General features: G+C 49.3%; 1 protein-coding gene across 1 annotated transcript in view; it reads left to right on the top strand.

Annotated features, from left to right (window-relative positions):
* The first annotated feature begins 5,803 nt into the window (after window positions 1–5,803).
* GRIK4 (glutamate ionotropic receptor kainate type subunit 4) overlaps window positions 5,804–16,081 on the top strand; it is a 291,987-nt gene continuing 281,709 nt past the window's right edge. The window contains exon 1 of the mRNA XM_058544995.1: window positions 5,804–5,899. Coding sequence (XP_058400978.1) covers window positions 5,818–5,899 — 82 coding nt within the window. The 5' untranslated portion in view covers window positions 5,804–5,817. The remainder of the gene's footprint in view (window positions 5,900–16,081) is intronic.

The raw sequence follows: 16,081 nt of genomic DNA, 5'->3' as shown, positions 1-16,081 counted from the left end.
TTAGAGACATTAAAGGATCTTCTAGTTGAGGAAGCTGACCAGTCTTGAGATTCTGAAAAAATGGAAATTAGATTCCCCTTCTGGAAGAAGTGGAGATGTCTGCTTTTTGATGTGTAGGTGGGAAAACATCCTGGGCAGGTAAATGGTAAAGCCCAGGAGAAACCTCCGAAGCCTCGACTTCCAGGCCAGTGATCCACAGCGCCTCCTTGAGGCGCGCACTGGGCTGTGTGGTCAGATGCTGCCGGCCGCTGCAGACAGTGAGGGAGGGAGGTTCAGAGAAGAGCTCATACCGGGGGTGAAATTGGACCTGGATTGTAAGTTCCTCACCGGCAAGAACTCTGAATGTAACTCACGAGTATATGCTTCATGCCGACAGAACCTTTTGCACGTGCGTGATCTGATTGGATTCTTTCATTATTTCAACAGATATTTTTTGAGTGCCTACTATGTGCCAGCGTGTGCTAGGCACTGGGGACACAGGTGGGAAATTCCGACGTGTTCCCTGCTCTCCTGGTGCTCATCACCTTGTGAGGCAGGCATTGATATTCCCATATTCCCAATGAGGTGTGGCTGCTCCAGAGTATTCCCTTAATGAGGCCCACAGCCAGCTCCAGCCTGGCTTCCCTCCAGGTTGGGCCCGAACTCTGCACGCATTGTGATCAGCATGGCTGCGCTAGGTGTCAAGAACAGCATCCTCAATTGCACAGGAAAGTTCTGTTTTTATACTCTCCACCTTCTGAGGTATCTAAGGTACGGGGTTGAGGCCCAGCTCTTTTGGTGGGGACTGTCAGGGACCCTTGGAAATTGGAAGCCATACTTGTATACCCACTTTGGACTTAAATTCTGTCAGCACCTCCCTTCAACTCTAGTCAAAGAAGAGCATGAGATTTGCGGTTCCATATGATTAGACTCCCTTGAATTTGAACCCCAGCACTGCTGCTTTAGTTGCATGACCTTGCTTAGGTTACTGAGCCTCTCTGAGCCTCAGCTTCCACATCTGTGAAATGGGCATGCAGTATTATCTTATAGAGTTAGTGTAATGGGCATGAATAGTTAATATTTATCGAGGGCTTACTTTGAGCAGCACAGGACAAGCATCTTTTAATTACTCATCTTAACAATTCTATGAGGGTACTTTTGTCATCCCCATATTACAAAGGAAGAAATTGACGTTTGGAGAAGTTAACTAACTTGCCCAAGGTGTACAGCTAGTAAATAGCAGTGCAGGACTCAGACCCGTGTTCTTAGCTGTGACCATCGGTCCAAGCCCCAAGCCCAGAAGAGAAGGACAGTAAGTGTTTGCTTCCCTCCCTTCTCAGCATATATTGCTGTGATCGCCCCTTGCTGGATCCACAGCATTATGTCTGCTTAAGTTTGTTTTCACCACAGTGAATGTACAAAATTCACAAGCCAAACTGGAAATTTATTTCATGTTGGTATAAACTCAGAAAATGCCTTTTTGACATCATCTGTTCATTTATTCATTCAGCCAATATTCATAGAGCACCTACTATGTGTCAGAGAGTGTGCTAGGTGCTTGCCACAGCACCTGCCATCACAGCTGATGGTTCTGTGGGGAGACAGACAGCATTGTTGTAAGCAGGATGTATGCCCTAATGAAGAATGCTCCGGGTGTGGTGGTGGCATATGGAAAGAGATCATAGAAAGCCTCCAAGGGGAGGTGATGCAGTGAACCTGGAGAAAACAGTTTCCAGGCCATCAGGGAATGAGACTACATTCCACGCACATGCAGAGGGTGGCGTACTGAGGGAGGTTGGGGGGTGAGCTCTACTTGGGTGTCAGGTGCAGTGGAGTGGGTGGGACGGACAGGTGAGTAGGAGCCACATCATGAAGGGCTTATCTGTTGGCGTGAAGAGTTTGTCCTCGATCCCCAATGCTATGGAGAGCTACAGGAGACTTTGGGGCCTGGGTGTGTCATTATCCAGTCTGCATTTTAGGAAGAGCCTCTGGCTGCTGAGTGGAGAACTAGCTGGAGAGGGAAAGACCAGAGGCAGGGAGATCGAGAAGGCTGCTATTGCAGAGGTCTGGGTAATTGCTGACAGACATCTGGACTGAGGAGGGTCAGTGGCAATGGAGAGAAGGTTATGGTGTTTAGGAGGCAGAGCTGGCAGGACTTGGTGACTGATTAGATGTGAGGGTGTAGGGAAGGAGAAATCTAGGGTGACTCTCAGCTTTCTGGCTTGGGTGACTAGTGGATTGTGGTGCCACCTACTAAGAAGGAGAATGTAGGAGGAGAAGCAGATGGAGGGAGCCGTGGAGAGAATACCTTCTCTTTAGGATGAAGAGAATACCTCCTCTTCAGGTGTGTCTGAAGTGCTGTGTGACATCCAGGTAGATGGAGATTTCAGGAGGCAGCTGTGTAAGAGCAAGTGTTCTGGGCTTGAGATGCTGATCTGGAAGCCACACCATGCAGATGGTAGTAAACCGTGCGTGGAGTGAAACTCCCCAGAGAGGGACCATGTTAGTGGGAAAAGGGTCTTGGTGCTGTAACTCCAGGATAATTTCTTTTTTATCCCTAAATTATTAAAATATTTTTAGTTAATGACAGCTTCACTGTAAGGATCTAAGACCGGATTCATCTAAACATTAAAATGAAGATGTGACCTCAAATTTTTGTGTTTTTATAAAGAATCTGAAAGCTTCATCTTTCTGCTCTCATATGCAAACAGTTAGACTATAGAAGAAAAGCCAGTGGAGTCAGAGACCTGGCTAGCCCTGGCTTTGCCTCCTAACAGCTGTGTGACCTTGAGCTATGCACTTCACCTTTCTTGAGCTCGGCTTGCTCATTGGTAATTGAGCTTGTTCTGTGGATTAAATAAGATAAAGACTGTGGAAAGAAACTTGCAAACCATTGAGCCTTACAAACATTTAACATGATGGTTCTTTTTATTCTTGTACGGTGTGGGAGGAGGTTATTTCTCATCATTATGCCCAGGATCACACAGCTGAGGCCCAAGAGCAGCCCAGTACCTCAGCCTTCCTTGTCCTTACATGTGGTCAGCCAGGCTTCGTGGCCATGAACGACAAAAATCAGTCTGCAATAACTGAGCGTAGTTCTGTCATCAAATAAAATTTACGCAGGCTAATCTGACACCTATTTAGCGGTCTGCATAATAATTATCATGCAGTGTGCTGATCGGGCATAAATGGAAGGCATTTGACATGAATGATTATATTTAGTATTACTTTTATATAACCTAACCAGATTTTTACAGTTCTTTCCGCTTTGACATTTCATTCATTTATCCACTCAACAAATATTTATTGAGGCTATAATATATGCCAGGCACTGTTCTGGACCCTGGGGAGACAGACAAACAAGATTTCTGCCTCCTGTCCCACCTCTGTTGAGCTTGCATTTCGGTGGAGAGACAGATAATCAATGAACAATTGACTTTTTCCACCATGAGTAAGAATGTCAAGCTTCCCTGGGGACTGTGTTTGCTGTCATCTGTCCCCGCCCAGCACCCGTGAATTCAAGGACAAGGGTTCTGGGCCTGATTGGCCAACAGCAGAGTTGTCTTCACCCCGATCCTTTACCTTATATTTTCCTCTGACCCCCTATAGCAGGCAATTGCTTGAGGCCTCCCATCCATTGAACGAATATGTACTGTGCACCTCTTGTGTGTAAGTCGACACTGGGGACACGACAGTAAACTGGAATCAGTCACTGATCCCAGGTGTAGACACATAAATGAGCAGCAACAGAGCAAAAAGTGCTGCTGTCAGAGCCACTATCCGTTGCTGTGATGGCGCCTAGAGAGGTGCCTGATTCTGGCAAATGGCAGGGGTCGAGGAGAGGAGCATGCTTCAGGCAAAGGGAGCACGGTGTACACAGGAAGCTGCAAGGCACTGGGTATGGCTGGAACATGGAGGGCGTGAGGGGAGGTGGGGGATGTCATTAGATGAAACTTTTACTGAAGCATAGCACACATACAGAAAAGTGAACCTAATCACAAGTAGACAGCTCAGGGAGTTTTCACAACTGGAATACACTTGTGTAACCAGCACCCAGAGTAAGAAACAGGTCATCACCAGCACCCCCAGAAGACCCCACATGTCCCCTTCCAGTCACTACCCACTCCCAAGGGTAACCACTAACTGGACTTCTAACAGCACAGAATAGTTTTGTCTGTTTTTGTACTTTATATGGATAGAGTCATACTGTCCCTACTCTATTTGCCTGGTTTCTTTCGCTCATCGTCACGTTTATGAGATTCATCCATACAGTTGTGTGTAGCTGTTGATTTTTCATTTTTATTTTCATTCCATTGTGTGAATATGCACGGTATTTTTCCATCCTGCTGCTGGACATCTGGGTAGTTTCTAGTCTGGGGAAATCCAAAGAGTGCTGCTTTGAACATTCTAGTACATCTTTGGTGAGCACGTACACGCATTTCTATTGGATATATGCCCATTGTGGAGTTGCTGGGTCATTAGCGTATGTGTAAAGCTCTAGTAGACCAGTTTTCAAAACAGTTATATCCATTTACACTCCCACTGACCCTGTACGAGAGTTCTAGTTGCTCCACATCCTTGCCGACACTTGATACTGTCTTTTTTTTTTTGTCATTCTGAGTATAGTGGTACCTTGTTGTGGTTTACAATTGCATTTTCCTGATGCCCAATGAAGCTGAGCACCTTTTCAAATGTTTATAGCCCTTGGGATACAGTTAGTAAAGTCTGATCTTTTGCCTGTTCTTATTATCGGCTTGTCTGTCTAGGGGGTGGGAGGAGGAATCATTTTAATACTTCTCTCCTAACTAAGGGTGACCTGGGATTAGCATATGCGGGTGCTTACCAGCCCACCGAGTGACGAGTGACGGGGTGGAGCTGGCAGCCTATGGACTCTGGTCTCAGAGTGTTGGAGAGGTCTCAGGGAGGGGACAACGCCCATGCTGCCTTAGGGGGAGGCAGCCCCCTCCAAGGTCTGGCTTTGACATCAGCGGCCCACCGCAGGAGGGAGAGGGATTGGTGGAGGAAGAGTGGGGAGGGGTCAGTTTTCAGGAGGGGGCAGGAGCAGATGTGGAAACAGCTGATGGCCTGGGATGTGTGCTTCTGCGCTCAGTGTTGTCTGGCAAAGGACCTCTCCATCTGGGCCGGGGAGGAACTGACGTTTGAATAGCCCCTCCCTTAGGCCAGGTTCCGAGCATGGCAGCGTCTTCTATGTCATCTTAGTCCTCACTTCAGCTCCACCAGGCAGGTCTTGTTATGCCAGGTTTACCTGTGAGGAAACTGAGCTGAGTGACTGAGAGAAGCCTTCACGAAGGCCACCCAAGCTGGCATGTGGCAGAGCTGGACTCGAACCCAGTGCCTCCCCCACACTGCGCCCCAGGGAGCAGTTCGTGCTGTGTGTCCGGGGACAATGGCATAACTTCCCCCTCTTCCTCTTCTGCTCACCCATGGCTCCTGTTCCTTAAGGGCAGATGAAGGTTTTCATTCCCAATTAGAGACTTTTAAAACGTGGAGCCCCATGAATCATTCAATCACAGTTACACCAGCCTGCCCCCGTTTGATGAGGGGGATGGAGTTGGAACCTGAGCCTTCTGTGAGCCTGAGCACAGGGAGGAAGGACAGAGGCCTGGCGCCGGCCTGGAGCTCTCCCAGGGGCACTGCCAGCAGCTCTGTGGAAGGATTGCTGGCCCTCCCCGTAGAGGCTCTCTGGGTGGTAGCTTGGTCCCTGGGCTGGATGGGTGGCTCCCTAGCAGGGGCATAGGACTCACGTGCTCCCACCACTCTCTCGCAGAGTTATGTCATGCCCAGGCCAGCAGAGGGCTCCATGAGGATTTATAGAAGATGCCCCGCGTCTCGGCGCCTTTGGTGCTGCTTCCCGCGTGGCTCGTGATGGTCGCCTGCAGCCCACACTCACTGAGGATCGGTAAGTGCTGCTCATATGGCATCCAGGAGGCAGCCCAGCTCTCTGGATACCCCAGGTGTCCACAGGGGACATATGCCTTCCCTGAGTTTGGCTGGACCAGGGGTGGTGGTGGTGGGGCAGCCGACAGGCTCAGAGCTCTGATCTGCCAGCTCCCCTTGTGATGAGAATAAAGATGCTGATAAGTCCCTATTGAAGTTGTGGCTGACTCAGCCTAGCACATTAAGGGCCAGCTGTTAGGTGAAGGAGGGTGGGAATGGATCTTGGTGACCATGGCCTGGCTGCTTGGCAGGGCCCTTGATGTGGGGTCTGCTTGCCCTGGCCTGGTCTGGAGAGGGAGGGCAGGGCAACTTCAGTGACATGTGTTCTGACTGCTCTGTCCCTTGTCCTTGTTGCCGTGGGGGTGCCCACTCTAGGCATGGGCAGGCAACATGGCTACCTGTCCCATTGACACCCCCATGCCAGGAGGGAGGCTTGTCTACACCTGGGGTCCAGGGGTGCCTGGGAAATCAAGTGCCTCTTCCCCACCAGGACTGAGCGAGGCTTGTTAACTGCAGGCTGAGGCCCCGCTGATCTGAGTCATGGGGACACAGCCCCAGCTGCAGGGACAAGGAAACGGTCTAGTCCAGCAGACACTGTGTGGTCATCTGATGGCCCAGGACAGACATGGGGTGTTGGGGATCGGGGGTGTCTGCATGTGTATGGAGGAAGGGGGTCAATGTGGATAGATGGGTGGGGCATAGTAGTGAGAAATCCAGGCAGTGGGTTGTTGGTCACAAGAAGGCCTGTCCAACAGCAGGACCCTCAGGGCAAGGCTAGGCAGTAGCCCCAGAGGGTCAAACACCAGCAGGTTATTCAGACAGGTACCCACCTGAGGCTCTTCTTCCCAGACTAGGGTGGGGAGGGGGAGAGTGGATACTATGAACAAGGCAGGAGCCTAGATCCTAAACCTGTACCTGAAAGGATTAGAGGCTGGTTTAGAACGAAGATGTCATGATGCTGAGTCCCAGGAAATTGGCTTAAAGCTCCCCATTCCCTCCAGTTGCGATCAGGACGGGTCCTAAGGTCCTAGAGATTGGCATGCTCGTGGTGGTCAGGAGGCCAGAGTGGGCTGAGCGCCTGGCTAGGTCAGGCATCACAGGCCAGAGGCCGGGCTGCAGGTCTCCGAGCTGCATTGTGTTCCCTCGCGGGGCACGTTTCCCTCTGTATATCCAGCGGCAGCTGATTGGAATCAGAAACAGGGACAGGTGACTGTTCTCCCCCTCACCCTGCCCTGGGCTTACCACTCTGCATGCTTTAAAAAATGGAATGAAAAACAAAATCGTCCCTTCCCCTTCCCCATTCATTTCTCCTGAAACTTCAAAACCTAATTTAATTCTGCTTAGCAGCAATGCAAAACGGTTCATATCCTTAAGATGCTTAATGTATAAGATGCCTACAGTTATTCAGCATTTGCCGCGAGGTTTTCTCCCCCTCGAAAGGAGTGGATAAAGCGGTAACCCATCACTGTCCATTTGTTGCTAATGGGGAGCGGAAAGGGATTGAGCCAGAATCAGCAGCGCCTCGCAGCCTGGCCCTCTTGACACTTGTTCTCGGGGAGGGAAGCTGAAAGTGGCGCTGACACATCCCTCTCTTGGCTGCTACACTGACAATAGAGCTTCAAAGGGACCCCTCATGCTCCCTCACCCACTCTTGGAGCATTGCTTGCCTAGTTCTGTCGAGATTCTGCTGGCCCTCAGTTTTGGTTCAGGCCAGGCCGCTTCCAGTGGGGTTCCAGCCAGGCGCCCTGCTCGCTGGCAAGGTCAAACCGGGCCTGATCTCCTGCAGAGCGTCGGAAGCAGTTAAGCCAATAAAGAGAAAGAAAAGAAAAGGAGAACCAAAACAGCAATGCCAGGACCCGTGTTCCTGTCTCCTTGGTTATCCTGGGAGCCAGGAGTTTTTCAAAAGTCTCCTGCTCCTTCTGGATGGAAAGGTGCTAATTACATAGACTCCAGAGGGGATGTGGAGTAGGGCAGGGGTGGGAAGAGAATTAGGTCGAGAAAACACAAGGAGCTGTGCTGAGCAGCAGGCAACCTTGCACACAGATGGGCTGGGCCAGCGTTGATGGTGATGGGGTCCCCCGAGTCCTCCAGAAGCTCACGGGGAAGCGGGGGCTGCTGCTTCTCCTCCCTTCCTGGGGATTATTTCTCCCTGAATTTGTGTTTTTCTGGGGTTTCTCCCAACCCCCCAGCCTCAGGATAGATGGCTGTGAGAGTGAGGCTGCACGAAGGGACCGGGAATCTCAGAGATAAATTGCCCCGCCAGCTGCATCCTCAACCCTACTTGTTTGTTGGTGACAATATGGATGTTTGTAAAGAGGCAGCCGAACCCATTACCTGCCTTGGGACTGCTGTTTTTCATTCAAGTGAGGCGCGGGGCGGGAGATACAGCCAAATTTTCTGTTACAGTGTCTGGTGCTTACCCCCGAATGAGGTTTTGGGTAAGAGAAAGGGATTTTATTTATGACTGTGAGGCTGCCCGCATAAATTCCCCAAACTCTCACACATATGTCAGCCCCCTTCAGTCATCTGTCTTCTGAAAATGTCTTTTGATTTTGCTTCTGTCCCTCTGGGTCCTCTGAGTGATGACTGTGGGAGCCACAAGTTAATAAATGCTCTGAGAAGCCCCCAACCCATCTCTACATCTCTACAGCCCTCCATTACTTAAAGGGATCATCATAAGATCTTAGAGCCATAAAGGATTCTAAGGATCCCATTTTCAAGCCTGCTCATTTCACAGATGAGGAAGGAGGCCCAAAGGGGGCAGTGATTTGGCCAATGTCACATAGCAAGTAGGTGGCCGGCCTGGTGGCAGTCAGCACCAGAGCCTGGATCCTTGACTCCTCTTGCAGTGCTCTCCTCGCTGCCCACCGATGGGCTCCCTTAGCCACTGGGGAAGCAGAATCACCTTCAACAGTATGTGGAGGTGGTCATCTCTTGTAGTTTTCTGCCGTCCTGTCTCTGACGTTTGCAGACATTACCCTTGCCCGGAATACGTTAGAAACTCAATAAGTATTTGTCAGCCAAGTGAAGTATTTTCCAGCCTGCCTCCTGTTACTCCTTCCCTGGCCCCTTATTTCAGCCCCACTGAACCCTTCACTGTTACCCAAATATACCAGGAGGTTTACTCCAGGCTTTACTCATCCCATCCTGTGTCTGTAGAGCTCTTTCTCTCATTCTATCTTCTCTGCCTGGAAAACTCCTCCTCCTCTGCTACGAGCATCATAGGCTTGAACAGCTCTTCCTCTGCAAAGGCCTTCCCCAACATCACCCTGTCCTCCCAGGGAGAAATCATCCTTTTCTTACCTTTCTCCCGTTGCCCTGGTACTTAATGCCTGTTCCAGCACTCACCAGGCTGTGCTCTAATTATTATGGCATTTTCCCGCCAGGCTCGGATTTCCGTGGGAGAGCAGCCAGCTCCCGCAGGGCCCTACATGCGCAAGCATGTCGCTCAAACGCAATGAGTACGATGGGTGGATGAATCCATGGCCTTCACAAGACCTCGTTCCCCAAGAATGTGTTTGGTATCATTGTTTTAAAGTTCTTTCTTCTGGTATTACCTCTGCTTACAGAGGTAGACTTATTGGAGGAGATAGAAGAGAGAGAGAAGGAGGAGGAAATGTCCATCTACCTGTCTTACTTAAAGGAAAGAACAGGAACGGGCTGAAGATCCTGAATGGGTTCTAATGCAAGCTTTGGCTATAATGGTAAATACACTGATCCCATTATTCATTCATTAATTCACTCAACAAGTATTTATAGAGTGCTGTTTATGAGGCTGAGAGAGTTTAACTCGTCTAAGGTCACAGATACTGAAATTTGAACCTGTCTGTCTCCAAAGCTGCCTCTTTCTGCTTTCAGCTCATGCACCCCTAGAGACATCTGGGATATCCTGTTATCACGGCAGTCACATTAAATAGATTGTGTTCTGTCTGGTAAAGGAATTGAAAGGTGGAATAATTATTTCTTTATAGTCTCTTACTTTTCTTTGATTCTTTTACCTCCAAATAATTTCCTAAGGGTGCAGACAAAGCCCATCTGACAGATGAGGAAACTGAGGCCTGGGGATCTGAGAGGCTTATCTCTGGTGGTGCAGAAGTCCTGATCAGCCTGGGTGGCACTAGACACATCAGCAGGTTGTTGCAGCAATTGAATCTCTTTCTTGTTTAAGGTTTCCCCATGTGGTGAAGCAGCAAGAGCTTGGATTTATTTGACATTTGGCCTTACTAGGACCCCCAAGTGCTTTACAACTATCATTTTTTACTTAGTTGGTTTCCCCAATGAGCTACAAGTCCTGTAGAGAGACTCTTAAACACAAAACATTCAAATGTGATAAAGATGAAGATAATAAGAGAATTAGGGGAGGCAAGGGGTAAGAATAAAAAACACTGGTTTCTTATCCTGTTCTGCTGTGTATTAAATATATCTGACATGCTGAGATCCAAATACACCACCTGAATTCTGTGCCTTGCAGAGGATTCACCAGGGGGGTTTTTGAGTGGTGAGCTCCCCTTAATAATGCTACCATGTGACGTGATTTATGAAATTTTGATCAGCACGTAAGTTTTCATCTCTTTTCCAGGTTGAGACACCCATAGAAGCAATCAGTTGGTCTCTCACGTTAGTGACAAATAGAAATTGATGACTTTCTCCTTCATCTGTCATCTAGAGAGGGAGTATAGAAAGGTTTCTGGGACACAGGTCTCTCCCCTGTTGAACATCTTAGAGAGTCTGTCTTTCTTATTCTGTCTTCCTGGGTCTAGCACAGTGCCTGGCCTATAGTCGTGCTTAGTAAGTGTTTGCTAGATGAATTATCTAATGGCAAGTTTTGAATCTTGACTTAATCTGTCAGTTTTAAAATTTCTCTTCCCCCAGATATTGATCAGTGCTCAAAAATGCCAACCAATTTTATTTAATAAGTGTAGAAAATATGTAATTAGGAAAGTAAATATTTTGCCAGAAAAAAGGTCTGTGTGTGTGTCTGCTCAAAGCTGTCTCTCCTCTCCTCCCTGCCCCACCCCTGCCACCAGCACATCTTCAGGGGGCGTGAGGGAGGCTTAGCTGCAGATAGACAGGCATCCAGGCCAGTGTGCTGTGTGGAGTCACTCATCCATGATGTCATCATCTGTCTTCCCCTGTGGCTTGGTCTTCTTCCAGGAGCATCACACAGGATGCTTTCAAGACATATATCTTCTGTCTCAACTTTTCCAGAACCTATTTGTGAACTAAAGTCTTAGGCCATAGTCTCTTCTGCTAAGAAGTGAGGGATGAATTAGGCCTAGATGCTCCATTTTACAGATGAGAAAAACTGGGGTCTCAGTAAAGCAAAGCAAGTTGGTAAAAGGTCTCTTTGCTAGTGCCAGGACTCCTGACTCCCAACTGCCTGGTGACATTTGTGGCATGGTTTGCACGTGTTCTTACGCACATGTTAATTCAATTTTCCCACAACCTGTGAGGCAGGTAGAAGTAGGCAAATCTTATGGAAGAGGAGCCTGAAGTTCACAGTTTGTGACTTGCCCAAGCTCGTATGGAAGGGAGTGGTAGCCTCAAAGGGAAGAGGGGAGAGGACATCTTCCAGGCAGGGGCAAAGGGGTGAACAGAGTAGAGTCAGAAGACAGCGTGGTGGCAGAGTCCTGAAGAGCCTGTTGATAGTACATTATTGATGCATGAGGACTAAAAGCCACCAGGGGCCATTGTGCTAATACCTAACACCTCAGGAAATCAGGCCGAGCTAGAGAACAGGCAAGTAATGGCAACAAACTTTATGTCTCCAAACGTGCCATGATTGATCTCTGGGAGGAAACTGGGAAAGGTCCCAGTGGCAGGGGTATCCGAGAGAAGGGATGGGGCTGTTATTCCCTAACTAAAAGTCCTTGATAATAGAGCTGATTTCCAAATGAGTTTGGTCTGTGGCTGCCAGTGTTCATTTGTGCTACAATGGCCTGGTTTCCCCTGGGCTCTTGTTTTGCCCCTCCTCACATGTGATGGCCTGGCAGTGTCTGCTGCCCTGCTCCATGAAGCCCTGCCTGGCAGAGATGCATGTGGTGTCAGGAGAACAGCCATGGAAAGATGTTGTCAGAATTTCAAAAACCTGTCTCCAGCTCTGTGTTTACAGAAGTCTTGGGAGGGGAATGAGTCATTAGCAAGCTCTTTTTTTTTCAGTGGTGCAGGGTAGGGTGGGGGGAAGGTGGAAATTATGGAGAGAGATTTTGGTTTGATGTAAAAAAAGCCAGATGGAATGGGCTGTTTTGGATAGTGAGGTCCCCACAGCCGGAGGCGACCACACATAGGTTGGACAGGGATTTCAGCATCAAGTGGAGGTTGACCTGTTGCTTCTAAGACCCTTTCAACGTGGGATTCTGTGATAGAATATTTTAGCCTTTGGTCTGTTCTCATACTCTCGTTAGGAGACAATCCGTTGTCATTGTGTCTTCATTAACAACCATTAAAAATAGCTTAGAATTGAGGCAACCATTGTCTAATTTAAGCCATGACCCCATTTGGCCCCAATTGCTTGGGTAAGCCAAATAAGACATGAAGCCCTACTGAGTCTTTCTACTTGGTTGGTGTAGACCTGTCTGGGTGTTTCTTTTCTCCTGTGGCCACTGATGGAGGAGTTAGAGGAGCGCGGGCAGTGATAGGAGCTGCTGCCAGATCTCAGCCGAGTGCCTGTGTGTGAGCCTGAGTGGGTGGGACGCACACGTGTGCATCGGCAGAGACCGCACATCCCACTCACAGCCTCGCAGCTCAGCTGCAGGCAAGACAGCGGTCACACTGAGCGCTCATTAGTCTGGATGAGCAGCTGCACGTTCCATATCGGGTGGACGGGGGCTGGTCCTGGGCTGCTGGGAGCCCTGGGCGGCAGGAGGCTGCAGACAGCTGTCGGGCCGCCCGGCAGCTTCTCTGTGTCTTGTTGGTCTGTGTTTCTTCCCATTGAGCTGAGTTATGGGCCCAGTCAGCTTGTAGTGGGCCGGGTGGGTGAGGCCCATTAAGCCCACACCGATGAGGAGTGTCATAGACAGAGAAGAGAGCCCAGACCAGTCGGGGCTGAGCATGTGCATATGTGGCATGCCCAGGCCCCTGGCCAGGCAGACAGTGCCATCGTGCTAGACTTGGGGGGCATTGCAGCCCTGATTGGGGCTCCCTGAAGTTGTGACTCTTTCTGTTAGCATGACCCCCTTCAGAGGAGAGGTTCCTTGTCCTGAAACTCTCCCCAGGGCAGACGTTAGCCACAGCCGTCTCAGCTCCTCTCCCCCGCTGTGTTCCTTCTGAGAAAACCAACGTAACTGGGGATGAGTGGCCATCTGGGGTGGCCCACGAGAGGGTCCCTCATGTGTGTCCTTCTTCTCTCAGTTCCTCCTGCCCTGACTGAGCCAGTGTCTTATATGGCTATTCCAAGCTGATTGGCGTCCTGAAAGCAAGGGGAAAACGGAGCCAGATGTGTTATGGGTAGCACTGGGGTTGGCTCCAGAAGGTTCCAGCATAGTATAGAGGTTGAGACCAGAGACAGCTCTAACCAGACTGCCTGGGTTTGAATCTGAGCTCTACCCTTTACTAGTTGTATGACCTTGGGCAAGAACTTAATTTCTTAGAGCTTGAATGTCTTCATCTATAATATGGGATAAGAGGAGTCCCAACCTCATGTCTCTGTGAGAATTCAGTAAGTTACTACATGGAAAGCACTTAGGAGAGCATCAGGCATGTAGTAAGTGCTATGGAAGTGGTATCTGTTGTTATGAATAGCACCGTTGGGCCACCCTGTCTCCATCTCTCAGCCTTCCCCTGCTGGCAGCACTCCTCTACCAAATGCTGTCTCTTCCCATTGTCTACATCCTGCTTTAAATTTACCTCTTTTTAGGAGCTGAGAATCCCCACCTGGTTTGGAAAGCTCTTACTTCCAAAATTCTCAGCATGCAGGAGGTGTGCATGCTCACACTTATGCACGCATTGCGCCTTCTTCATTGGGACGTACCCACCTGTTTTTCACAAACATTTTAAAAACCTTATTTGAATTCCATCTGCCCCACAAGCCTGAGAGCATCCTGAGAGATCGAACTTTATCTTCCCTACCTTCACAGTGTCATGGGCTTTTCACACTGGGGTAATGGTCCCAGGTCCTGGCTACTGGATCTGAATGATCTCCCATCTTAGAAACCTCCCGTAGCCCCACATCCCTCTTCAGCTAATCCCCTATTTCTCTCCTTCCCTTTACAGTGAAATTCTGCAAAAGAATTGCCTATTCAAGCTGTCTCCATTTCCTCTCTTGTCTTGCCCTGTCAATGGGACTCCCTCCCATCAGAATATCACCCCCACTGATGATGCCCACATTGCTAAATCCAGTCATCAGTCCCCAGGCCTCGTTTTACCAGCAGCAGTTGACATAGTTTCACTCCCTCTTCCTTGACACACTTCTTTCTCTTGGCTTCTGGGTCACACTCCATCCCTACCTCACTGGCTACTTCCTCAGTCTTGTTTGCTAATTCCTTCTCAGCTCTCTGACCTCTGAATATGGATCTGCCCCGGGCTTCTGTCCTTAGACCTCTCCTCTCTCCACACCCCGCTCCTTGGTGACCTCATTCAGTCTCATGGCCTTATATGCTTATGACTCTCTCATCTTATCCCAGCTCTGACCTCTCTCCATAACTCCAGACTCATATACGCCAACTCATCATCCCTACGTGGACGTCTAAGAGAAATGCAAACTCAACATGTGCACAATCAAGCTGGTGATTCCCCCCAGCCCTGAGCCTGCTTCTCCTCCTGTCTCCCCCATTTCATAAATGTCAATGCCATACGATCTATTTGGACTTACGCCCCAACCTTGGGAGCCATACTTGATCTGCCTTTCTCTGACATACCATATCCTCTCCATCAACAAATCCTATTTGCTCTACCTTCCAAGTATGTCCAGAACCCAACCACATCTTACCACCTCAACCGTTGCTTTCCTGTTCCAAGACAGTATTATCTCTCACCCGGATTCCTGCAAAGCTTTGCTGCTAGTTTTTCTGCTTCTCTCTTGTTCTGTCACTTTGATTCTCAAAATGGCAGCAAGAATGGTTCTTTTAAAATGCAAGTTGAGTCATGTCAGTTCTCTGCTCAACTCTTCCAATGCCTTCTCATCTCATCTCATGTCAGAGTAAAAGGCAAAGTCCTTACAGTGTCCCATGGGGCCCTCCGTGATCTTCCCCATTCGTCCGTTACTTTTTGTCCTCGTCTCTCACCTCTCTGCCTCTTGCTCGCCCCACACCAGCCCCAGCCCCACTAGCGTCTTGCTTTTCCTGACACACCAAGCATGCTCCCACCTCAGGGCTTTTGCACTTGCTGTTCTCTCTGCCTAGAACACTCTGCACCTAGATACCTGCATGGTTCGCTCTCTCACTTCCCGTAGGTCCTGCTCTGCCCCCCAACTCTCCCTCTCCCTCCTCCTTGCCTTATTCTTTCTGTAGCACTCAATCACCATCTGACAGACTGGTCCTGCTTGTTTATTGTCTGAGTCTTCCCATCGGGAAAAGCCCTTTGTTTTGTTTTCTGCTGTTCCCCCAGTGCATGAGACAGTGCCTGGTATACAGTAGGTGCTCACTAAATATCTACTGAATGAATGAATGATGCAGACCCAATGGAAGTCCCAAAGGAGTTCAAATTTGAAAGCTATTGAAAGACAGAGACTCTGGTGGTCTCACTTGACATAAAAGCAATTCTTAACAAGGGCTCCTTGCTGAGGACTGTGCAATGGCCCTGCTGGCTCCCTGTCCCCATGTTCTCTGATCCCTGCAGCAAACCACCTGCGGCAAATCCTGGGGCTAATCTTGATCCGATTCTGAGGCAGCCCAAGCCAGCAGTGTAATGAGTCAGCGTCAAAATGATTCTTGGCTGCTGGTCTTACTTTGTCCCTCAGATCCAAACACCAGGCTGTTGACTTATAATCATCCCCCACCCGTGTTGGCACTGCAGTGCCCAAGTCTGCCTTGTCCTCAAATCTGAAACCTCACCGATATTCTGACTGTGCCTGAGCTCCCCTAGGACTGTGGTCAGGCCTTGCTCATCTCAGTCTTCTGAGAGCCTGGAGCCCTGAATCTGGACCCAGCCTCCCAGCTGGGACCCTGCCACCTGCTTCCAGCTCTTTTCTGAAGCTGCCAGTGTTGGT

The sequence above is a fragment of the Diceros bicornis genome, chromosome 7, assembly GCF_020826845.1.
Source record: "Diceros bicornis minor isolate mBicDic1 chromosome 7, mDicBic1.mat.cur, whole genome shotgun sequence".
In the NCBI taxonomy this organism is placed as follows: Eukaryota; Metazoa; Chordata; class Mammalia; order Perissodactyla; family Rhinocerotidae; genus Diceros; species Diceros bicornis.
The sequence above is the reverse complement of the archived record's forward strand: the minus strand, read 5'-3'. Positions and strand labels throughout refer to the sequence as shown.